General features: G+C 47.1%; 3 protein-coding genes across 13 annotated transcripts in view; all 3 read left to right on the top strand.

Annotated features, from left to right (window-relative positions):
• Nucleotides 1–23,990, top strand: part of LOC309354615 (uncharacterized protein) — an 87,399-nt gene that overhangs the window by 33,609 nt on the left and 29,800 nt on the right. The window contains exon 3 of the mRNA XM_081884849.1: nucleotides 2,471–2,552. Coding sequence (XP_081740975.1) covers nucleotides 2,471–2,552 — 82 coding nt within the window. The remainder of the gene's footprint in view (nucleotides 1–2,470; nucleotides 2,553–23,990) is intronic.
• Nucleotides 1–23,990, top strand: part of LOC309354628 (uncharacterized protein) — a 49,227-nt gene that overhangs the window by 7,966 nt on the left and 17,271 nt on the right. For 2 of the 11 annotated variants that reach the window (XM_081884871.1, XM_081884870.1), the window contains exons 2-3: nucleotides 11,056–11,182; nucleotides 12,628–13,748. In XM_081884871.1, coding sequence (XP_081740997.1) covers nucleotides 11,170–11,182; nucleotides 12,628–13,715 — 1,101 coding nt within the window. In that variant the 5' untranslated portion in view covers nucleotides 11,056–11,169 and the 3' untranslated portion in view covers nucleotides 13,716–13,748. Of the gene's footprint in view, nucleotides 1–8,997; nucleotides 9,575–10,133; nucleotides 10,190–11,055; nucleotides 11,183–12,627; nucleotides 15,343–20,147; nucleotides 20,288–20,826; nucleotides 20,952–23,990 lie in introns of those variants that run through there. The other 9 variants (XM_081884873.1, XM_081884868.1, XM_081884877.1 and 6 more) reach the window with 8 other exon arrangements.
• Nucleotides 4,315–6,866, top strand: LOC309354635 (uncharacterized protein). Its single transcript, XM_081884888.1, has 2 exons — nucleotides 4,315–4,708; nucleotides 5,990–6,866. The coding sequence occupies exon 2, from the start codon at nucleotides 6,022–6,024 to the stop codon at nucleotides 6,811–6,813; it is 792 nt and encodes a 263-aa protein (XP_081741014.1). The 5' UTR covers nucleotides 4,315–4,708; nucleotides 5,990–6,021; the 3' UTR covers nucleotides 6,814–6,866.

A 23,990-nucleotide genomic window follows, 5' to 3' on the forward strand; every position in this document is an offset into this window, starting at 1 on the left:
ATTATTCGGCGATCAGCTCTCACTTCCATACATCACTCCTGGGAAAACCATAGCTTTTACTATACGGACCTTTGTTGGCAAGGTGATGTCTCTGCTTTTTAAGATGCTGTCTAGGTTTGTCATTGCTTTTCTCCCAAAAAGCAGGCGTCTTTTAATTTCGTGGCTGCTGTCACCATCTGCAGTGATCATGAAGCACAAGAAAGTAAAATCTCTCACTGCCTCCATTTCTTCCCCTTCTATTTGCCAGGAGGTGATGGGCCCAGTGGCCATGATCTTCGTTTTTTTGATGTTGAGCTTCAGACCATATTTTGCACTCTCCTCTTTCACCCTCATTAAAAGGTTATTTAATTCCTCCTCACTTTCTGCCATCAAGGTTGTGTCATCTGCATATCTGAGGTTGTTGATATTTCTTCCGGCAATCTTAATTCCGGCTTGGGATTCATCCAGCCCAGCCTTTCGCATTATGAATTCAGAAAGATTGAGGGCACAAGAAGAAGGGGACGACAGAGGACGAGATGGTTGGACAGTGTTCTCGAAGCTACAAACATCAGTCTGACCAAACTGCGGGAAACAGTGGAAGACAGGAGTGCCTGGTGTGCTCTGGTCCATGGGGTCACAAAGAGTCGGAAATGACTAAACGACTAAACAACAACAACAAGTTAAATTAGCAGGGAGACAATATACAGCCTTGTCGTACTCCTTTCCCAATTTTGAACCAATCAGTTGTTCCATACCCAGTTCTAACTGTAGCTTCTTGTCCCACATAGAGATTTCTCAGGAGACAGATGAGGTGATCAGGCACTCCCATTTCTTTAAGAACTTGCCATAGTTTGATGTGGTCGACACAGTCAAAGGCTTTTGTGTAGTCAAAGAAGCAGAAGTAGATGTCTTTCTGGAACTCTCTAGTTTTCTCCATAATCCAGCACATGTTTGCAATTTGGTCTCTGGTTCCTCTGCCCCTTCGAAATCCAGCTTGCACTTCTGGGAGTTCTTGGTCCACATACTGCTTGAGCCTACCTTGTAGAATTTTAAGCATAACCTTGCTAGCATGTGAAATGAGTGCAATTGTGTAGTAGTTGGAGCATTCTTTGGCACTGCCCTTCTTTGGGATTGGGATGTAGACTGATCTTCTCCAATCCTCTGGCCACTGCTGAGTTTCCCAAACTTGCTGGCATATTGAGTGTAGCACCTTAACAGCATCATCTTTTAAAATTTTAAATAAAGAAGGTAGGTCTTACTTTACCTGCTTCTGAATTCTGTCCTTTGGCCTCACCCACTCAAGGGACTATGTTGGATCCAGAAGTATCCCACGCAGATGTGGGGGTTCTGCTGTGTCACATTATTAATTACACAGCCACCACCCTGAATTCCCAGGGCATATTTCAGGATTAAAACACAACATTGAAAAGAGTTTAAAACAACTTACAATCACAGAAAGAAGGTAGATCCTACTTTACCTGCTTTTGAGTTCTGTCCTTTGGCCTCACCCACTTGGCCCTCAGGGGGTTTCCCAGATGAGGATCTGGCCCTCAGAACAAGGGAAAAAGGACCCCAGCTCAGTAGCTTGTCTTGAGGAGGTGGGAAGTCCTCACTATAGCCTGATTTCCACATTACATTTGGTACAAATGACTCACTTGTCACTCACCGTTCTGACTTTATTCCTTGACTGCAAACACTTGCAGGCAGGATCAACCAGGCTGATTCATTTCACAGAAATCCCTTCACTTTCCTGCACATCTGGGATGGTCATTTTCCTTCTAGGAGGGCAAGAGCATTACTTCTCCTTTTCTTTGTTGGATTTTCTAGCGCCTCTAATTCGGACGAACAGAACTTGGAAGAGGACCAAGGGGATCCTTCCTGTCTCTTGGAGGCTTCCTGAGAGCACACATGGATGAGCAAGACTCAGCTGGCCCTGAAGTAGGAAGAGGCACGGCCATGGAAACAGGAAGCAGTGCAGGATTCTGGGAAAGCTCTGTGCAGAAGATCCTGGGAGAGGAGGACTCCCTTCGCTCAGAGGCGCAGAGCCGGCAGTTCCACTGGTTCTGCTATCTGCAACTCAAAGGACCCCGTGAGGTTTGCAGCCAACTCTACCACTTTTGCCACCAGTGGCTGAAGCCGGAAAGGCACACAAAAGCTGAGATGCTGGACCTGGTGATCTTGGAGCAGTTCCTGGCTGTCCTTCCAGCAGAGATGGAGAGCTGGGTGAGGGAATGTGGAGCAGAGACCAGTTCCCAGGCAGTGGCCCTGGCCGAAGGTTTCCTCCTGAGTCAGGCAGAGGAGAGGAAGCAGGCGGAGAAGAAGCAGGTGAGAGAGACTTTCCTCTGGATGCTCCCAAGGGGCTCCAAACAGGAGGGAGAAGATCCCTAAATCCCATCTTTTTTTTGGAATGACCGCTCAGGTTTTTGTCCCAGCCATTCCTTCTCAAACCCACCTCCATATTCTCTATTACAAATTCTTGTTGCTCTTTCAGGAAAAGGATCTGTCTGCAGAAATGAGTCCTGATTCCTCTGAGGCAGAGAGGACTTCGTTGGACACCAGAGAGAGACTGCTGGGTAAGGAGGAAGTCACATTCTGGCGATTCTCAAACTAATCTGGGTTCTTTCAGTGTTTTGGGGAAGACATTTGGGGCAAAGAATCCAAATAAGAGATGTATTTTAACATAATATGAAATGGGCACAAAGGCCTGAATGCACCTCTGAGAGAAGCATCCTGTACTCCTGGCTCCCCACTTCCCTTTGTCTCTCGCAGGTGAAAGAAGGATGCCGGCAAGACCTCCTCCTCCATCTCTTCATCCTGGTGGAGGGGAAGCAGCAGCTGAGGAACCGGATCAGGTAGGGGGAAGGAGCCTTGGGGGGGGAGGCTGGGGGGGAGGCTGGGGGTTTCTGAGACAGAACAAGTTTCTCTTCTCTTCTCCTCTTTGCTTCTGTCACAGCAGCTCTTCAGAAAATGCCATCCCATAATGTTTATCTGCTGAGAATAAGGAACAGTCACCTCACCTTGGCTAACCTTCTGAATGACACTAGTGTTATTTCTCAGTCCTTGCAGTTTCATTTTTATATTTATCACTGGGCACTAAAATCGGCTTCTCAGCAGTTAGCAAGCCATCTAATACGGTGCCGCCGATCCACTGCTTAAAGGCCTGATTGTGTCTGTTCTGAATGCAGGGCAGCAGGGAACCAAGGACCTGAGGCAAGTCAGGACCCTTGGGAACAACAACAACAATGCGAGGGATAACGCATCGAAGAACTCGGACTTATCCGATGTTTTGCATTGGATCCCCTCCAACCCTGGGCTGAAGTCAGCGGACGAGTGAGGGGAGTCCAGCTGTGAACTTGGGTGGCCAGACAGAACATGACTCCCTCCCTCCAACAAGGAGAGGTGCTGCTGTGGCAGCGGGGGAATGGATCTCAACGCCCACAGGTTGACGCAGAAATCATTTTTGAGGCCTCAAAATTCAAAGGTCATCATGCACAATTGGCCAAATGCTTGCTCTGACCTTGAGGGACTCTAATAACATACACTTCAAGCAGTGTGATTGTGCCCTGGTTTTACAACGGGACCCAAGTTGTGATGGATGTGTCTCCATTTAGCTCCTTACGGGAGCTCTATCTGTAGGGCTATGTAGGCTCTTAGCCACGAGATTAAGCGAGAACAGAAATATAGCAATTATAACTGGTATTAAAAGCAAAGCAGGAGAAAGTTGTACCCCCAATAAACAAATCAAATAATTTTTCTCTTGTTTGTACAAAATCCTCCCCTTCAGAAATAAGAATAAAAAACTAAGCACAGCCAGAATACCAACTGTATAAGAAACGGAGGCAAAATTCATGGAAGGGGCAATTACAGAACAAAAAAGAAGAATGAATAATTGAAGAAATGGACAAAAGTGCCATATAAACCTAGATCAGCAACAACCAGCGAAAGAGCCCTTAAAATTAGGCACGGTTGGTACTTAACACCTAGATGCCTAGCCTATATAAACCCAAAAAGTTCTCCCATGTGTTGGAGAGGGTGTACCAGTATGACACACCGACACCCTTTCTTGAGTGGGAACTTGTTGGAACTGAGTTATGGAACCTTTCAGGTGGGCACCACTAACATTATAAGAGTGCGCTCTGGCACTCCTCACGATGTTCCGTTGCACCAGAAGCGGTTTAGTCATGCTGGCCACATGTCCCGAAAAGCTGTCTGTGGAGAAACACCAGCTCCCTCGGCCTGAAAAGTGAGATGAGTGCCACAACCCCACAATCACCTTTGACTGGACTTAAACATCCAGGGGTCATTTGACTGGACTTAAACATCCAGGGGTCCTGTTAAGTTCTGATACCTCCTTTCCTGAAAAATAGCACTGCCTACAGATGTGGTGGGTGTGTCCAAAAGTAGATTAGTTCTGGGGAAGGGTTTTTGCAAAGATCTCTTTGATCACAAGACAGACAGAACCTGTGACCCCAGGACTGCCTCTGCTTAACCTGTACAGTCAGGAAACAAAGAATTTATAACTCATCTGGTAACCACGGCAAGAATGACCATTACCTGAACATGGAATACATTGCAAATATGGACCTTTTTATTTCCTTTTAGGGTCTAGTGTGCTTTGAAGACATCACTGTTTGTTTCACGGTGGAGGAGTGGGCGTTGCTGGATCCTGCCCAGAGAGCTCTGCATAAGGAGGTTACAGAGGAGAATCGTGGTATCCTGGCCTCTCTCAGTAAGGCTCCTAGTTGCAACATGAGATCTGTTTTGCAATTCCATACATATATCTCCATTGTGAGGGAGCTCAATAGCGCTGCCTTCAGCAGCTGGGCTTCCAGCACCCCCACAGGTCACCTTGAATGGAGGACTGTTTGGTCTGGGAATGTACTTCCTCCAATTACGCCTTTCTGAACAGAGATCTTAATTGTCAGGGGTCCCTTTACCTTAAACAGAGATCAGGCTGGTCTGAACTGCCCAAACCTTTTAAAAGGAGGCTTCATTCTTATAAAGGTAAAGGGAGCCTTTTTAAATTGCCAATCTTCTTTTGTTGGTACTGCTTTTTCTTTCCATCTTGGGCCTATACCATTCAGGCAGCTGTGGTAGCATACATAACCAGGTTTTCCCCCTCATCTTTGGGTACCTTTCCCCCCATTATACCTGAAAGGGAAGCTTCCGGTTTTTTAACAAAGATTATTTTCAGCATTTTTTTCAACTCGTTATAAATCATTTCCCCGAAGACTTTTACTATCTTACACAAACACAACATGTGAAAAAGGTACCTTCCTTCCCTTGACATTCCCAGCAGGCATTTGATTTGGTCTTGTACATTTTAGCTAAGTTACTAGGAGTCAAATGCCATCTATACATCATTTTCCTATAGTGTTCTTTTAACTCATAACATGCTGTAAATTTCAATTCTCCATTCCATAGTCTTTCCCAAGCTGCCATTTCAATGTTATATCATATATCCATTGCTCAGTGTATCATCAGCGATTTGACCTGTTTGTCTTTCCGGGTCACCTTCAATGGTAGCCCCACATAGAGCGCATTGCAGTAGTCTAAGCGAGAGATAACTAGAGCATGCACCGCTTTGGCGAGACTATCAACGGGCAGGTAGGGTCTCATCCTGCGTACCAGGTGGAGCTGGTAGACAGCTGGCCTGGACACAGAATGGACCTGCGCCTCCATGGACAGCTGTGAGTCCAAAATGATTCCCAGGCCGCACACCTGGTCCTTCAGGGGCACAGTTAGCCCATTCAGGACCAGAGAGTCCTCCACACCCGCCCGCTTCCTGTCCCCCCAAAAGAGTACTTCTGTCTTGTCAGGATTCAACCTCAGTCTGTTAGCTGCCATCCATCCTCCAACTGCCTCCAGACACTCACACAGGACCTTCACCGCCTTCACTGGTTCTGATTTGAAAGAGAGGTAGCATACTGCTGAACACCCAGCCCCAACCCCCTGATGATCTCTCCCATCGGCTGCATGTGTTGAAAATCCATATCTCTTTTTGTTGCAGGTGGTGATGAATTACAAATTAAGAACCAGCAAATGCATGACAAAATCCACACAGTGGAGAACCCCTATCAATATGTGGAGTGTGGAGAGAGCTCTCATTCCTTATCCCATCCAAGAATTCCCACTGGGAAGAAAAAGCATCAGTGCTTGGAATGTGGGAATAGCTTCCGTCAGAGGGCCCATCTCACAGCCCATCAAATGAGTCATAAAGGAGAGAAACCATATCAATGCTTGGAATGTGGGAAGAGCTTCAGTAAGAAGGCCTATGTCACTTCCCATCAAAGAATTCATACAAGGGAGAAACCCTACCAGTGCTTGCACTGTGGGAAGAGCTTCAATCAGAGGTCCCATCTCACTATCCATGAGAGAATTCATACAAGGGAGAAACCATATCAGTGCTTGCACTGTGGAAAGCGCTTCAGTCAGAGGTCCCACCTCACTACCCATCAAATAATTCATACAGGGGAGAAACCTTATCAGTGCTTGGAATGTGGGAAGGGCTTCAGTTCAAAGGCCTATGTCACTTCCCATCAAAAAATCCATACAAGGGAGAAACCCTATCAGTGCTTGCATTGTGGAAAGATTCACTCAGAAAGGAAGTCTCACTTCCCATCAAAGAACTCAAACCTGGGAGAGAGTCCACATAAATGCTTGGAATGTGGAGAGAGTTTTAGTCAGGAGTCACTTCTCACTTCCCATCAAAGAACTCACAGCATGGAGAATCAGAATCCCCTTGAATCATTGAATTGTTGCATTGGGTTGGATGGTGAGTCTCATCTTCTCCAACCCCCTGCAATGAAGGATATTCAACAAAAAAATTCATGACAGATGACCATCCAACTTTTGCTTAAAACCCTTCCAATTCAAGAAGAGTCCACCCCCACCTGTACTTGTTTGTTCCACAGTCAAACAGTTCTTGCTGTCAGAAAGTTCTTCCTGATGTTTCATCAGATTTTCCTTACTTGTATCTTGAATGCATTGGTTTGGGTCCTTTCACCTGAACAGGAAAAAGCAAGTTTGCTCAATCTTCCATGGCACAACCCTTTAGATATTGTAAGATGTGTTTCAGATCTCCTTCTCCATCTCCTTTTCTCCATAATAAACATCCCGGCTCCCTCAACCGTTTCTCCAAAGTCTTGGTTTCCAGAACCTTGATCACCTTGGTCTCCCTCCTCTGCACCCATTCCAGCTTGTCAGGGATGAAGCAGATCCAGAACTCTGGTTCAAAAGGTTTGGCCCCAGAAGCATCAAAGCCATTGTAGAGACACAATGTGTGCAACACAACATTCCTGCATTGCGGGGGTTGGACTGGAAGACCCTTGGGGTTCCTTCCAACTGTATGATTCTATGATTCTGTGATGATGCAGCCTAGAATAGCATTAGTTGGGGGGTTTTTCCCCTGCATCTCACTGTTGACTCACTACAAGCTTGTGGCCTACTAAGAGCCCTTGATCCTTTTCCAATACAGTGGTACCTCAGGTTAAGAACTTAATTCGTTCCAGAGGTCTGTTCTTAACCTGAAACTGTTCTTAACCTGAGGTACCACTTTAGCTAATTGGGCCTCCCGCTGCTGCCGCTGCACAATTTCTGTTCTCATCCTGAAGCAAATTTATTAACCCGAGGTAATATTTCTGGGTAAGCAGTCTGTAACCTGAAGCGTCTGTAACTCAAGGTACCACTGTATATGCATGTTATTCCTGCCTACGTGCAGAACCTGATATTTATCCCTACTGAAATTCATTTATTGCATTCAAATACCCCCTTTCCCCCCAAGGTTCTTCCCCCCTCCCCCCCCCCAGGGTTCTCACAATAACCTTGTGAGCTTGGTCAGGATGTGAAGCAGTGCCAGGCCCCCAAGGACACCTGGTGAGCATCAGGGCCAAGTAGGAATTTGAACCCAGGTCTGCCAAGTCATACTCTGACACTCTAACCACTATACCACACTAGCTCTGTCATGAGACTCTCAGAAATTGTGCATTCATGCGCTTCTGCTTCATGTTTAGGCACAGTGTTCCGGTCCTTGTACTTAAAAGTTCTGTACACATGTATCAAAACAATAATATAATAGTGCATTTAAGGTACTGTTAGCTAGGGGGGCAGAAAGGGTGAGTAACCATCTACAGTGGTACCTTGGTTCTCAAACTTTATCCGCTCTGGAAGTCCGTTCCCAAACCAAAGCATTCCAAAACCAAGATGCGCTTTCTCATAGAAAGTAATGCAAAATTGATTAATCTGTTGCAGACTTTTTTAAAAAAACACACCCCAAAACAGCAATTTAACATGAAATTTCCTACTAGCGAGACCATTGATCCATAAAATGAAAGCAATAAATCATGAACTGCAGTCACACAATCAATCAGTAACTGAACTGGGTTCCACACAGTCGCACACACAAAAAAGAGCTGCAAAAATAAATAGCAAAAACAGGACAGACCTCAGCATAACACTCAAAATGAAACTGGGGAACTCAAAATGGAAGTGGGGCACTCAAATCAGAAGCGTAACGCTCGAAACAGAGCATGTTTGGCTTCCAAAAAATGTTCACAAACCGGAACGCTTCCTTCCTTGTGGGTTCCAAGTTGTTTGAGGACCAAGGTGTTTGAGAACCAAGGTACCACTGTATGTCTTTTCAAATGTGTTTGTGGGAAGATGGTTATTCTTTTGTATTGATTCTTGCTTTTATTATGTATTTTGTGTTTTTATTTTGTATTTTTATGCTGTGAAGCACTCTGAGATCTTCTGGTGAAAGTCATTATACAAATGTAATAAAATAAATGGCAAAGTAGTCATAAACAATAAATAAAACTTTAGAATACACAACCAGACTGAAGAATACCCGCATAAATCATGAGAAGTTCTAAAATATACAAAAACCTACAGCTACAACCCCAAACCTGCTAAACCCAAGTCTCTGTTCAGCAGCCTCAGCTTTTGTAGCTGGAGTCAGTCTGGACTCTGCTAGGCCACATGGGGACAGGCCTGCAAGGCAGGAGAAGGCCTTCGAGGACTCCCAGCCAGGATGGGCTCTGTCCTCATCCGCAGCCTCAGCTGCTGTAGCTGGAGTCCATTTGTACATCCCTCACCCGGGACCAAAGGATTAAAAGGACAGAAAAGGAGATTCCACGAATTACTGGGACTCCCTTGGAAGCTGACGGACTCTCCTTCCTTGGAGGCCTTTAAACAGATGGCCATCCGTCGTGGATGCTTCAGCTGAGATTCCTGCATTGCAGGAGGAGGCGCGACTAGATGACCCTGGGAGTCCCCCCAACCCTCCGATTCCCCGCTGGGGTTTTCCCCTTCCAGCTGCCCCTCCTGCTGCCGTTTCCAAGGGAGGGAGCAGCTCAGCTCGCCAGCCAAGAGGGGCCCCCAAATCCTCCTGCTTTGGAGAGGGAGAGAAGGGGTGCACGGCAGGACAAGGGTTAAGAGGAGCAGAGCTGTCTTCCTAGAGCGGACAGGAAAAGAAGAGAAAGCAGGCTGGTCCTCCCGAGCCCAAGCCCCTCCCTCCGCAGCGCCTTCTTGCTCGAGAGGAAGGGATCTGCCCGCTCTCTTCTGGGATCTGGTGAGCCTCCTCTCCCTTCTCCAGAGGGTGCATTGGGGAGAAGGGGAGGGGGCAGAGGGGGTCTTCCCAATCCATGCAGCGTGGGACCCCCCCTCGCCCATGCACGGTAAAAGGTGGAACCGTTCAGGGAGGGGGAGGGTTCCTCATCCATCTTGGGGGCGGAGGAGAAGCAGCAGCAGCAGCTGTGGAAGCAGCTCAGGTTGGGGGCAGGAGCCTTGTGGGGGAAGAGGCGGAGGGGTGGGGCAGCCAGATCGCCCTGGTCGCCCTCCTCTGCCCACCTCCCAGCTTGCCAATATCCTTCCTCCAGGAGGGGTCTGCCCAGGGCAGAATAGAGTGGTGCTGTTACTTCCCTTGATCTGGACTCCAGACCTCTGTGGATGCAGCCTACAATCTACGAAAACCCCTACGTTCTCCATCTTACACTTGGGTAGCTGGTTCCCCCTGCCTAAGTGAAGAACCTTACATTTGTCCCTCAGTGACATCTGTACTTTCTCTAAGCTCCATCTTTAGTTAGAAAGGCAATGTATCACGTCTTGAGAGAAGTGTCATGCACTCCTGGCTTCACGCTTACCTTTGTCTCTCGCAGGTGACAGGAGATAGCCGGCAAGACCTCCTCATCCATCTTTTCTGGAACCAGCTCAGGTAGGGGAAAGCGGTTTTGTGGGGAAAGAGGCGGAGGGGTGGGGCATCCAGGGGGCCTCTGGAGTCCCAGGAATCTCTCGCCTCTTCCTCTTGGCTTCTGTCAAAACAGCCCTTAACAAAGACTGACAATGTTATGGAAGAAGGTTTACGTGCTAAGAACAAGCAACCTCCACCTCACCTTAATTCTCCTTCTGAATGTCATTGCCGTTATTTATCGATCGTTGCAGCCGTATTTGTCATTTATTGTGAAATCCTAAAATACGCTTCTCAACAGTTTACCAACCATTAAAAAACCCCACAGTAACCAGGACTAAGGCTGGGCCATAACTGCTTTTCAACATCTAAGGTACCGCCAGCTAAACACCACACTAGGGCAATATATCACAATATTGGAAAGGAGCCCATTTCAAAGCAGCAATGGGTGAGGCAGGCGGGCGAACTCTCACCCACTGCCTTGAGACAGGCAAGGGGGACTGGTGAGGCTCAGCTGGGGGGCAGGAGGGCTTCTTTGGGTCTTCTCACTCCCCAGCTGAGTAAGCCCCATGTCCCACTGGTGCGCATCCAGGCCTAACCAGGATTCGCCTAACCAGCCCCATCTGTTTCCCCAGCATCTGCACATTGTCCCCCATGTGCTCCTTGAAGTTCACCTTGGGGCATTGGGAGAACAATGCACACAACAAAACAAACAATAAAATAATTCCATTACGATGTTAAAAGAAGCACCCATACTTAAAATGTGCAGCAAAACAATCCCATTAAAACAGGGCGGTACTTAACAGACAGGAAACGAAAAAACTCCCCACAATTCATAGAGGATACTCTTCATACTGGTTAAGAGGAGGACCTTTCTCTCTCTCTCTTTAAAGAGTTCACTGTCCTTTGAAGACGTCGCTGTTTGTTTCCTGCGTGAGCAGTGGGCGTTGCTGGATCTTGACTAGAGAGCTCTGCAAAGGGAAGTCATAGTCGAGAATTGTGGGATCATGGCCTCTCTGGGTAAGGCTGTCTGATGAAGCTTAATATCTGTTTTGAAATTCCATACGTATATGTGGTGAACCTCCCAGATTTTGATGGATTTTGACAGTGCCACCTACAGCATCTGGGATTCTCGCACCCACACAATTTACCTTGAATGGAGGCTACTGAATGTTTTGGCTGCCAATATTCTTCCACCACTTATGCCTTTTTAAACAAGGATCAGGCTGGTCTGAACTGCCCAGGCCTTTTTTTAAAGCAGGCTTCAGAGTGGTTAGGGAAGTGGACGTAGCTTCTGTCCTTTTTTATTATTATTATTATTATTATTATTATTATTATTGAAAGCTTTCAACATACAATGCAACAAAAACCAAATGTAAATATAGAGAAGAAAACAACAGAAACGAAAAAGAGAGAAAAGTTAAGTATCATAAAAACGGAGAAGGAGAAGATGGAACCAGGTAATGCCTTCTTAAGAGGCAATAATGCTTTATATAAGGAACAACGGACAAAGATTATAATAAACAATGTTGTCTCAGAGAAATGTAACATTAGGAAAGGAAAAAGACAGTGGTGCCCTCTCTCTCTGTTATTATTTATCCTTACCTTAGAAATGTTACTGCAAAATGTTAGGAATAGTGACAAAAGTAAGGGAATAGAAGTCGGCAAACAAAATTATAAAACAAAAGATGATATTGTCTTAACCCTGGAAGAACCTCTAGAAGGTATATTAGAGTTATTAAAGGAGGTAATTGAATTTGGAAAATTGGCGGGTTTTAAAATAAATAAAGATAAAACCAAAATGTTAGTTAAAAACATGGGTAACCAAGCTAAAATAAATTTAGGGGAAATTACCGGCTGGGAAATAGAGAAAAAAGTGAAGTGTTTAGGAATGTGGGTATCGACAAAGGATCATATCGTCTATAATGATATCAATGCGAAAACTTGGGGGGGGGGGGAATTAAAAAGATTTAGATACGTGAGACAGAATGCAATGGGCAATAATATTTTCCCCAGAATTCTATTTTTATTCCAAACAATCCCAATACTTAATGACACACGATGCCTAAAAGATTGACAGAAAAGACCTGTTTAAGTTTATTCAGAGGGGGAATAAATGTAGGATAAAACATAAGATTCTCATTGATAGAAAAGACAGAGAAGGGTCTGCACTCCCATATTTGGAATTGTATTTTGAAGCTGCCTGCCTGTGTTGGATAAAAGACTAGATACTGCTGGAAAACACACAGCTCCTAGACTTGGAGGGTCACGATGTCAAACACAGCTGGCATGCTTGAATCTGGTATGGCAAAGTGGGAAGGCGAAAAACCTTCACCAACCATGTTATTAGAAAATACTTAATTTAGGGTATGGGGGAAAATACAAAAAAAGAAAAGAAAACACTCTCAATAATTGGGGGCTCTATTTTTTCCTCTGGCTCTAATCCATTTCTCTCTTTGCTGCAGATGGTGATAAATCAGAAATGAAGAACAAGGGAGACTATGATGAAATCCCCACAGAGGAGAAACCAAGTAAATATTTGGAATGTGGAAAGAGCTTTACTCAAAGCTCCCATTCAGCTTCCCAAAAACGGAATTCCATTGGGAAGAAACCGTACCAGTGCTTGGACTGTGGGAAGAGCTTCAATCAGAGGGGTCACCTCACTATCCATGAAAGAATTCATACAGGGGAGAAACCATATAAGTGCTTGGAATGTGGGAAGAGCTTTAGTTACAGGTGCAGCCTCAGTTCCCATCAAAGAATTCACACAGGGGAGAAACCTTATCAGTGCGTGGAATGTGGAAAGAGGTTTATTCGGGGGGAACAACTCATGGTCCACCAAAGAATTCATACAGGGGAGAAACCTTTTCAGTGCTTGGAATGTGGAAAGAGCTTTAGTCAAAGTGCCACTCTCACTTCCCATCAAAGAATTCATACAAGAGAAAAACCTTATCAGTGTTTGGAATGTGGGCAGAGCTTCAACTGGAAATATAATCTCACATCCCATCAAAGAATTCATAGAAGAGAAAAACCTTATCAGTGCTTAGAATGTGGGCAGAGTTTCAGGGAAAGCGCCAAGCTCACTTCCCATCAAAGAATTCATACAGGGGAGAAACCCTATCAGTGCCTGGAATGTGGAAAGAGCTTTAAACAGAAGGGAGGTCTAACTTCCCATCAAATAATTCATACAGGGGAGAAACCATTTCAGTGCAGGGAATGTGGGAGGAGATTCACTCATAGTGGCAATCTCACTTCCCATGAAAGAACACATACCTGGGAGAGCCCTTATAAATGCTTGGAATGTGGAAGAAGTTTCAGCCAGGACTCCTATCTCATTTCCCATCAAATAATTCATACAGGGGCAAGACCATATAAATGCTTGGAATGTGGAAAGAGTTTTAGTCAGGAGTCCTATCTTACTTCCCATAAAAGGACTCATAGTGGGGAGAACCACAGTCTCCCAGAATCTTTGAGCTGTTGCATTGGATTGGATGGTGAGGGTCGTCTTCTCCAACCCCCTGCAATGCAGGATTTTCAACAAAAGCATTCATGACAGATGGCCATCCAACCTTTGCTTAAAATCCTTCAATTCAAGAAGAGTCCACCACATGAACTAGTTTGTTCCAAAGTGAAACGGTTCTTACTGTCAGAAAATTCTGCCTGATGTTTAATCGGATTCTCCTTACTTGTATCTTGAATGCACTGATGTGGGTCCTTCCCACGAAAAAGCAAGTTTGCTTGGATTGGGTCCTTCCACCGGAGCAGGAGAAAGCAAGCTTGCTCCCTCTTCCATGGCCCAGCTCTTTAGATATTGGAAGACGGCTTTCACATCCCCATCTCCCTCAGCTGTTCCTCAATAGACTTGGTTTCCAGACCCTCAATCGCCTTGGTCTCCCTCCTCTGCACCCATTCCAGCTCATCAGAGATGAAGCTCATTCAGAATCTGGCACAAAAGGTTTGGTCCCAGAGACCTCAAAGCCATTGTGGAGATACAAAGGAAGCAGCTTGCAAAAGGGATGGAGGTAACCCAGAATGCATCATCCGTAGTGAAGTGCATAAGCTGCGTTACTGAGAGGAAGCTGAAAGCTCCTTTCCCGCCCCGTATGCAACATCTCTTTCCTGCATTTCAAGGGATTTGACTAAAGGACCCACCATGCTCCTTCCAACTCTACAATGCTATGGTTCTCTTGATGCAGCTTAGAATAGCCTTAGCCTTTCTTTGTTGGTGCTTCACTCTGTTGACATAAGAACTCTAGATGCTTTTTATGTGTACTACTGGCTAGCTAGTTGTCCCTCATCTTGTATTTGTGCAGCTGGTTGTGCCTGCCTAAATGCACATCCTGACATATTGAAATTCATGAATTGCATTCCTATAACACCCTTTCCGTGAAGGTGCCGTTACACGGTTCTTCCCTATCTCATTTAATGCTGACTATATAATCCTGTGAGATAAGTTTGGCTGTGAAGCAGTTCCTGGCCTCCAAGTTCACACAGTGAGCTTCATGGCTGAGTGGGGATTTGAACCCAGGTCTGCCAGGTCATAGTCCAGCACTCTAACCACTATATCACACAGCTCTATAATGAAACTCTCAGAAAGTGTGTGTGCATTTTTTATTTTTATATTGTATTTTTACACCATGGATTGCCCTGAGATCTTTGAATGAAGGGTGGTATAATATTTTACAAACACCCAAATAGATAAAATTAAAGTAGTTAGGAATAATTTATAAAAAATACACAGCCAAATTGAAGAATAGCCACATAAACCACAACATGTAGTAAAATAAAGAAACAAATACCAACCTCAGAACGCGCAACCATACCTCCTAAGTCCAAGGGTTTATTCAGCTTTCGTAGCTGGAGTCAGTCCGTCCACCAAGTCATTCTAGGGCCTACTCTTCCAGGCCACTTGTGAAAAGGCCTACAAGGCAGGGAGCAGGTCTTCCAGGACTCACGGCCAAGATGGTATCTGGCCTTTTCAATAGAAACAGTTGGAGTGGGGAGTGGGGGGGTAGTAGCAGGGTTGGTTAGAGCAGTAGAATAGGAACAGCATAATAATGCCCCTTGTTTCAGTTTTAATAAAGTAAAAAAAGGAACAGGAACATCTGAAAGCACATGCTTGTGTACACAAAGTTACCTTGAACTTCTTGCTTATTATTTAATAAATCAGTTATACTCCAGACGCATCATTCCTTGGTATGTTGGTTGTGAAGTGTTCAGATAAGAGTCATTGGGGTGGCAGTGGGAAGAAAGGGGGGTTAATGAAAGACCCAGTAAAGACTGATCTCACAGCTGGGCCCCTTGAATACAGTGGGAAGGTGGTGCAGGAGGGTGTGGGCACTGCCAGAGCGAAGGTGGTGGCGACACAACATGGGAAGATAAACGCAGCCTCTGTATGGTACATTCTGAAGTGTTCAAAATGCTTCATAAAAAGAAACTCTTACAACATACCTGTGAGGTGAACCGGTAGCATTACCCCAATAATGCTACTGTGGCTTCACTGCCTTTCTCCTAGTTATGACAAGTGTTGCAGTTAAATACTTTTGAAACAGCCCCACTCTTAGAGGAAGGGGGGGGTGCGGTGAGGGTGGGCTGCCCCCAGTGTCATCCCTGGGGGGGGTGACATTGCCCCCTTGGACACTTGCCGCAGGTAGCGCCCCTGTGGGTGGCTAGCCCTGCCCCCAGGTGCACAGCTTGTGTGCTGCTCCAGGTGCCAGAGCAGCCTAATACTTTGGCTCACTTTTCTTCAGTCTCCCTCCCTCTCAGCAATGCCCCTCCTGAGGCGTTTCATTTTGGGCGCCAGACCCAGGGGATCCCTCGGCCCTCTTCTTTCTCTCCGACCCCCGGAGCCTGTCTCTCCCCCGACTCAGCCCCTCTTCCTCTCTCCTTCTTCTCCTCAGGCCAGAGCCACTTCTCCCTCAGACCAGCCTCTCCTCCTCCTCCTCCCTTCCTCCCATCTCAGCTCCAGCCTCAAAACTCCCTCAGAAAAGGCGCCTCTCATCTTCCCGCCAAAAGGGCTGGCTCCGCCCCTGCCTCCGGCTGGCCAATCAGAGAGAGAAGTTCCAGCCCCCTGGTGGCCTTGCTGTGGGACTGCAGCTCCAGACTCGGCCCGGGCTCAGCTGTCCATCTCTCTCTCACCCTCCCCCTTAATATTGGAGCTGAGATGGGAGGAAGGGAGGAGGAGGTTTGAGGGAGAAGTGGCTTTGGCCTGAGGAGAAGAAGGAGAGAGGAAGAGGGCCTGAGTCGGGGGGGGGGGGAGACAGCATTGCTGCTTTCTGACACTGGGCCTTGAAAGTGGGGCTGCTCTGAGGGGGGCTGAGCTCTGTCTCCCCTCGAGCTGGAAAGGCGCCTGGGACTTGGCCCTCATTGCTGGGGCAGGGAAAAGAGAAGGAGAAAGGAGAAAAGAACCCAGGGAGGAAGGGGAGTCTCCCCAACCCTCCGATTGCCCGCTGGGGTTTCCCCCTTCCAGTTCCCCTCCTGCTGCTGTTTCCAAGGGAGGGAGCCGCTCAGCTCGCCAGCCAAGAGGGCCCCCCAAATCCTCCTGCTTTGGAGAGGGAGAGAAGGGGTGCACGGCAGGACAAGGGTTAAGAGGAGCAGAGCTGCCTTCCTAGAGGGGACAGAAAAGGTCCTCCCGAGCCCTTCCTTCCCGCTCTCTGCTCCGCCTCTTCCGGGATATGGTGAGCCTCCTCTCCCTTTGCCAGAGGGTGCATTGGGGGTCTTCCCAGTCCATGCCGCGTGGGACCCTCACCCCCCATGCACGGTGAAAGGGGAAGGACCCCGGGACAGCTGAGGGGTCCAAGGGGGTTCTGGGGTGCGGCTCCCATCCAGATTTGAGGGAGCCGGCCTTTGTCAGGTGACCAGCAGGGACACCAGGCTGAGGGCCAGAGCGCACGGTGTTTACCTTCCCGCCGGAGCGGTACCTATTGATCTATTGCACTTGCATGCTTCGAACTGCTCGCTTGGCAGGAGCGGGGAGCTCACTCCCTTCTGCTGTGTCCAACCACCGACCTCACGATCAGCAACCAGAAGAGGCTCAGTGGTTTAGACCACAAGGGTCCTAGTCTAGTCCAACCCTGTGCAATGCAGAAATTTCCTCTAAAATGTTGGGCAAAATGGGTAGGGGGTAGACCCAGGCTCATCTTAAGCATATCCGGTGCCGTGGTGCCAAGATCCCTCCGCCCCCACCCCCATTTTGACCTTTTTTAAGGGTGGGACCCCAAAGTTGTTGAGCTTTTATAGGAAAGGCTGCTCCCACCCTTGCGCGCAGCCGGACATCGGCTGCCGTGGTGAGATCGTGGTGTGGGGCTGGGCAGCCGGGCACAATGGGGGAGGCACAGGAGGCAGGCAGGGGTCAGGCGAAGCAAGCCAGGCCATCTGCATTGCTGCAGCAGAGAAGCACACTCGCTCAGCTGCAGTCTCATAGAATCCTAGAGTTGGAAGAGACCACCAGGGCCATCGAGTCCAAACCCCTGCCAAGCAGGAAAGACCATCAGAGCACTCCTGACATATGGTTGTCAAGCCTCTGCTTAAAGACCTCCAAAGAAGGAGACTCCACCACACTCCTTGGCAGCAAATTCCACTGTCAAACAGCTCTTACTGTCAGGAAGTTCTTACTAATGTTTAGGTGGAATCTTCTTTCTTGTAGTTTGGATCCATTGGTCCGTGTCCGCTTCTCTGGAGCAGCAGAAAACAACCTTTCTCCCTCCTCTCTGTGACATCCTTTTATATATTTGAACATGGCTATCCTATCACCCCTTCACCTCCTCTTCTCCAGGCTAAACATGCCCAGCTCCCTTAGCCGTTCCTCATAAGGCATCGTTTCCAGGCCTTGGACCATTTTGGTTGCCCTCCTCTGGACACGTTCCAGTTTGTCAGTGTCCTTCTTGAACTGTGGTGCCCAGAACTGGACACAGTACTCCAGGTGAGGTCTGACCAGAGCTGAATACAGTGGCACTATTATTTCCCTTGATCTAGATGCTATACTCCTATTGATGCAGCCCAGAATTGCATTGGCTTTTTTAGCTGCCGCGTCACACTGCTGGCTCATGTCAAGTTTGTGGTCAACCAAGACTCCTAGATCCTTTTCACATGTACTGCTCTCAAGCCAAGTGTCACCATCTTGTATTTGTGCCTCTCATTTTTTTTTTGCCCAAGTGCAATACTTTACATTTCTCCCTGTTAAAATTTATCTTGTTTGTTTTGGCCCAGTTCTCTAATCTGTCAAGGTCGTTTTGAAGTGTGATCCTGTCCTCTGGGGTGTTAGCCACCCCTCCCAGTTTGGTGTCATCTGCAAATTTGATCAGGATGCCCTTGAGTCCATCATCCAAGTTGTTGATAAAGATGTTGAATAAGACCGGGCCCAAGACAGAACCCTGTGGCACCCCACTAGTCACTCTTCTCACCATCCTTGCTTGGGGAGGAAGGGGGGGGGAGCATGACATGGTTCGTGTGAAGGAGTGCCGAGGTGGTGGGGGCAGTGGGAGGAGGCAGGGTCCATGCAAGGCGGTGGAGAAGCAGGGGAAGGAGGGAGGGGCACTGGGGGCAGCAGTTGCAGTGTGTAGCCTGGAGCACAAGGTAGAGTGGATGGGGGGAGCGGTGGTAGAGTCAAGTTTATTATGTGCAGAGCTTGGGATGCAAGCACACACCACGCAGCCAGCAGCCAAGGTGGTGTGTCACGGAGCCAGCAGAGAGAGCTCCAGACTGCGGGAAAGCATCCAGAGCCTTCCTGCTTCCGACAGGTGCTGGAGGCATGCAGGCACCAAGCCCCTGCTCTGTCTTGCATACCTCCCTGCTCTCCCCTCCCCGGACTCTCCGCCTGGCACCCTGCACTGCTTGGCGCCCTGGCTCGCCACACCACTATGCCCCATAGAAAAGACGTCCCTGGATAGACCCCTGGATGCCACCTGGATCTCCTTGGAGAAAAGGGGGGGGGGGTAGAGATGCCATAACAAAAGTGTGGGAGCTCAGCCCATAATCTGGCTGATGCATTTTGGACCAGTCTCCGAGTCCTCTTCAAAGGCAGCTCCACGTAGAGTTAAGGTTACCAGATTTTTTTCAATTACTCTGGGGACACTCTTCAACTTCAAGGGATTTTGTATGGGGACTGATTTGTAAATCTGGGGGCTGTCCCCGGGAAACGGGGACGTCTGGTAACCTTAACGTAGAGGCAACGCACTCAGAAAGGAGACTTTAATAGAATTGTGGAGTTGGAAGGGACCCTGAGGGACATCTAGTCAAAACCACGGTAATATAGACATTTCTATTATAGCATCCCTGATGCTTTAAAAACCTCCAGGGTAGGAGAGTCCACCACCTTCTGAGGGAGGGTGTTCCATTGCTGAGAATAAGGAACAGCCCCCTCCCCTTATTTTTCCTTCTGAACGTCGCTAGCATTATTTAACAGTAGTTTCTGTTTTAGTTTTCTTAATAGTAGAAATACTAAAATATGCTTCCCACCAGTTTCCTGTCCATAAAAAACCGTGGCCAGGATACACCTAACCACAAGGGTAGGCAAACTAAGGCCCGGGGGCCGGATCCGGCCCAATCGCCTTCTCAATCCAGCCCACGGATGGTCCGGGAATCAGCATGTTTTTACATGAGTGGAATGTGTGCTTTTATTAAAAATGCATCTCTGGGTTATTTGTGGGCTTAGGAATTTGTTCATATTTTTCCCCAAAATATAGTCTGGCCCCTCACATGGTCTGAGGGACGGTGGACCGGCCCCCTGCTGAAAAGGTTTGCTGACCTCTGCCTAACCAGCTCCATCTGTTGCAAAACTGGGCTTTCCCCACCCTCTTCTTGTGTCCCCATATGCATCTTGAGGTTGGCCTAATGCACACAACAAAACACAAAATAAAACAATTCCAGTAAGATGTTAAAAGAAGCATCCATACTTACAATGTGCGGCAAGACAATCCCATTAAAACAGCACAGGCGGGAAACAACAAATCAGTTCATAGTAGATCATCTCTCTTTTTCTTCTTAGAGTTCACTGGGCTTTGAAGGCGTCATTGTTCGTTTCCTGGGTGAGGAGTGGGCGTTGCTGGACCCTGAGCAGAAAGCTCTGCATACAGAAGTCATAGAGGAGAATAATAGGTGATAATTGTGGGATCATGGCGTCTCTTGGTAAGGTTCTCCGCTGGATCAATATGTTTTGAAATGCCATACATATATATGTGATGAACTTCCCAGATTTTGAAGGATTTTGACAGCGCCACCTACAGCATCTGGGATTCTCGCACCTACACAATTTACCTTGAATGGAGGCTATTGACTGTTTTGTCTGCGAATATTCTTCCTCCATTTATGCCTTTTTAAACAAGGATCAGGCTGGTCTGAACTGCCCAGTCCTTTTTAAATGTAGGTTTCAGAGTTGTTAGAGAAATTGAAGTAGCTTTTATTTGTTGTTGTTGAAAGTTTTCAATAGAATTAAAAACCAACTAATCTATATAAACATAGAGAAGAGAAGAACAGTAACAAAGAGAGAAAGAAAAAACAGAAAATGGGGAAAAAAATAAAACACAGTGCCCTCTACCAGGGGTAGATCTTAACCCTTATCTCACAAAAAAAATGGTATCAACGCTCCCAGCTCTCACCAGGGAACTTCCCTTACTTCTCCCAACCTCCTTCCCTGGGAGATGATCCCTTCCCTGCCTCTCCCGCAGGGTCCTTCATCAGTAATACAGCAGCTTTCTGTGAATATCCTCATCAGACCTGTGTAGAGGACTTCAAAATACGAAATAAAACAAGGACAAAAGTAGAACTAACAAAAAAATGGAGTAAAGCTACAGTAAGTATCATTGAAAAAGGAAAAAAGAAATAAAGGAAACAAATAGAGAAGACTTCCCATTCTCCCTCTGCCCATTATGTACTGTATATTCAGATGGTTCAAAGTACAGTGGTCCCTCGGGTTAAGTACTTAATTCGTTCCGGAGGTCCGTTCTTAACCTGAAACTGTTCTTAACCTGAAGCACCACTGAAGCTAATGGGGCCTCCTGCTGCCGCCGCGCCGCTGGAGCACGATTTCTGTTCTCATCTTGAAGCAATGTTCTTAACCTGAAGCACTATTTCTGGGTTAGCGGAGTCTGTAACCTGAAGCGTATGTAACCCAAGGTACCACTGTATTCAAAGCATTCACTCCAGGATAATATTCAGCTACATTGCAAGACAATGCCCAGCTGTTCCTCAATCTGCTAGGCGGTTTTTTCTCAATCATCAATCCCAGACACCTCAAATTCGTTCCTTTTGCTTTCCATGCAAAAAATCCAGTTGTTATTATCACTAGCTATCAAGAAAATTCTTCCTCCAGTCCAGTATAACAAATGTTTCTTATCTGGATAATAATGAATAATTCTTTACTTATTATATGTTCATTAATTTGTACCCAATCCCATCTCCTGTTGGCCATGACGCCCCATCTTGATTTAGGAAGAAAAGTCCTTCCATTTCTACTTCTTTCATTTACTTTTCTGGTTCTTCCAAATTGTTGCAAATCAATTGCAAACCAATTAATTAAGTTTCATATAATTTCCTCAAACCGGCTTTCCATTCCACGTATAAGATATGTCCAAGATGAACCTCTATTGCTGTTTATTGTTCTCAGGTAAAGGGACCCCTGACCGTTAGGTCCAGTTGCAGACGACTCTGGGGTTGCGGCGCTCATCTTGCTTTATTGGCCGATGGAGCCGGTGTACAGCTTCCGGGTCATGTGGCCAGAATGACTAAGTCACTTCTGGCGAACCAGAGCAGCGCACAGAAATGCCATTTACCTTCCTGCCGGAGCGGTACCTATTTATCTACTTGCACTTGGACGTGCTTTCGAACTGTTAGGTTGGCAGGAGCAGGGACCGAGCAACGGGATCTCACCCCGTCATGGGGATTCGAACCGCCGACCTTCTGATCGGCAAGTCCTAGGCTCAGTGGTTTAACAAACAGCGCCACCCGCATCCCTAGTATTAACCTAAATCATTATACATCAGCTGCTCCTTTACATCCCTGCATACGGAAAAAGTGAACCTTAATAAGACTCACCCTGTATATATATTCAGTGACGGCTGGTGTGGTTATTACTCCATCTTCCCTTTAAACATTTGCTTGAATTTTAGTAAGTTCCATTTTTCAGAGTTCATTGTTGTCTTCCAACTTGTACCTCCGCATTTTCCTTGTTCAGATCCATTTTTTTTGCTGCTTAACTGCAGCTCTTATGTTCCTGCTCATGCTGCCCAAGGTCACTTCAGATATTCCTCCACAGAGATTACAACCTCAGATAAATCTGGCTCTCAAACAGGATAATTTATCAAACAGCCCGGCCATTAGAGTCTCTGTCCCTCTCCAACACACAGCAGGCACATCTGGTCCAGTACCTCCAGGTCACGTGTTTCGCCTCTATGCCAAGCTGCGTCACGCTCCTCTCAACCTCTTTGTGGCCTGAGTTCCTTCCACAGTAACAGAGTAGACTGTATTCTTGCTAGTCTGAAGAGTCGTAAAATGCAATTCCTGCGTTTCTCCCTCCAGAAACACCAAACAATGCACAGAGATGATTGTAAACACAAATCGAATGACCAATCAGTCAGTCCTTAGTCAGAGGAGGGCAGGCATAGTGTCAGGGAACTGTCATTGGAGCGAGAGGCGGAGGCAAGGCTCCAAAGCGATGCTGGAGAAGGGTCCAGCAGGGAGAGAGGCAGCTCATCGGCTGGGGAAGGAAATCAGCGTAACACCAGGGATAAAGGGGGGGCAGATGGGGGAATCGGCGAGGGGGCTCCAGGACTCCTCGCCGGAGACCAGCGGGGAGAGCACGGGTCCTCCGCTGCCCACACCCACCCTGCACAGAAGACTTCCGCGCAGGGAGAGTAGGCGGAGACTTGGCGTCAAAGAACTTCTTTGCTGGAAGACGTTCAAGCAGTGGCGTAGCGTGGGGGGTGCAGGGGGGGCCCGGCCGCACCGGGCGCAACATCTGGGGGTTAGGGTTAAGGGGCGCAAATCCACGGGTTAGGGGGTGCAAATTACTTGCCTTGCCCCGGGTGCTGACAACCCATGCTACGCCACTGGGTTCAAGAAACGCCCACTGACGGATTCTGCTAGCGACTGAAACAGCCACAAAGTGAAGGGCTGTCCAGACAGAAAAGGTTTAACCAGGCAACCTAGCCAGTAGTGGCGGCAACTTACGCATGAGCAACCCCTATAACCATTACACATAGTAAGACTTTTTCAAATTCCCAGTAAAACATAAAAACATCTGCCCTCCTCTTTCCTCAGCCAAAAGTCCCACATTCCCAACACTTGCTTCTTCTTTTCATTAATCAGGAGAGGGCAAGGGAAATAGTGTAACATAAAATAGTCTGCCCCACTCCTTCTCTATTCAAGTCTGTTGCAGGGGTTTTCCCATGTTAAAATTCCATTTAAATATCTTCAGAAATTCCAGTTCTTACACGACAGCTGGTTAAGCCGCAGCCTGCGTTGCATATTTTGTCCAGAGAATGCTCTTAGTTTCATCCAATTAGCCAAATTGAAGGAGGAATCTTTTCATGCTTCATTAAAAGGCTCTGGAGGCTGGTTCTTTGGCAGAGAACTCACTCCCAGCGTCCCCTTCATTTCTTCTTCCATGGAGGCAGTCATGAGGTCAACCAACATCTACATGCACCTTAGTCTCTCTGATTCTTCCCAGAGACGTCCAGGAGAGGTCATGCCTCATTCTTTCCCTCCCTCTGCCTGAACTTATTCACAATCCCCAGAGGGGTTCTAAAGAACTGCCACCCTTGAATCTGGGTGTTGGCCAGAAGCCTAAAAGTCCTTCCATTCCACTTCTTTCATTTTTTTCTCTCCAGACAAG

This window comes from Podarcis melisellensis, assembly GCF_964234715.1.
Source record: "Podarcis melisellensis genome assembly, chromosome: 13".
Classification (NCBI taxonomy): Eukaryota; Metazoa; Chordata; class Lepidosauria; order Squamata; family Lacertidae; genus Podarcis; species Podarcis melisellensis.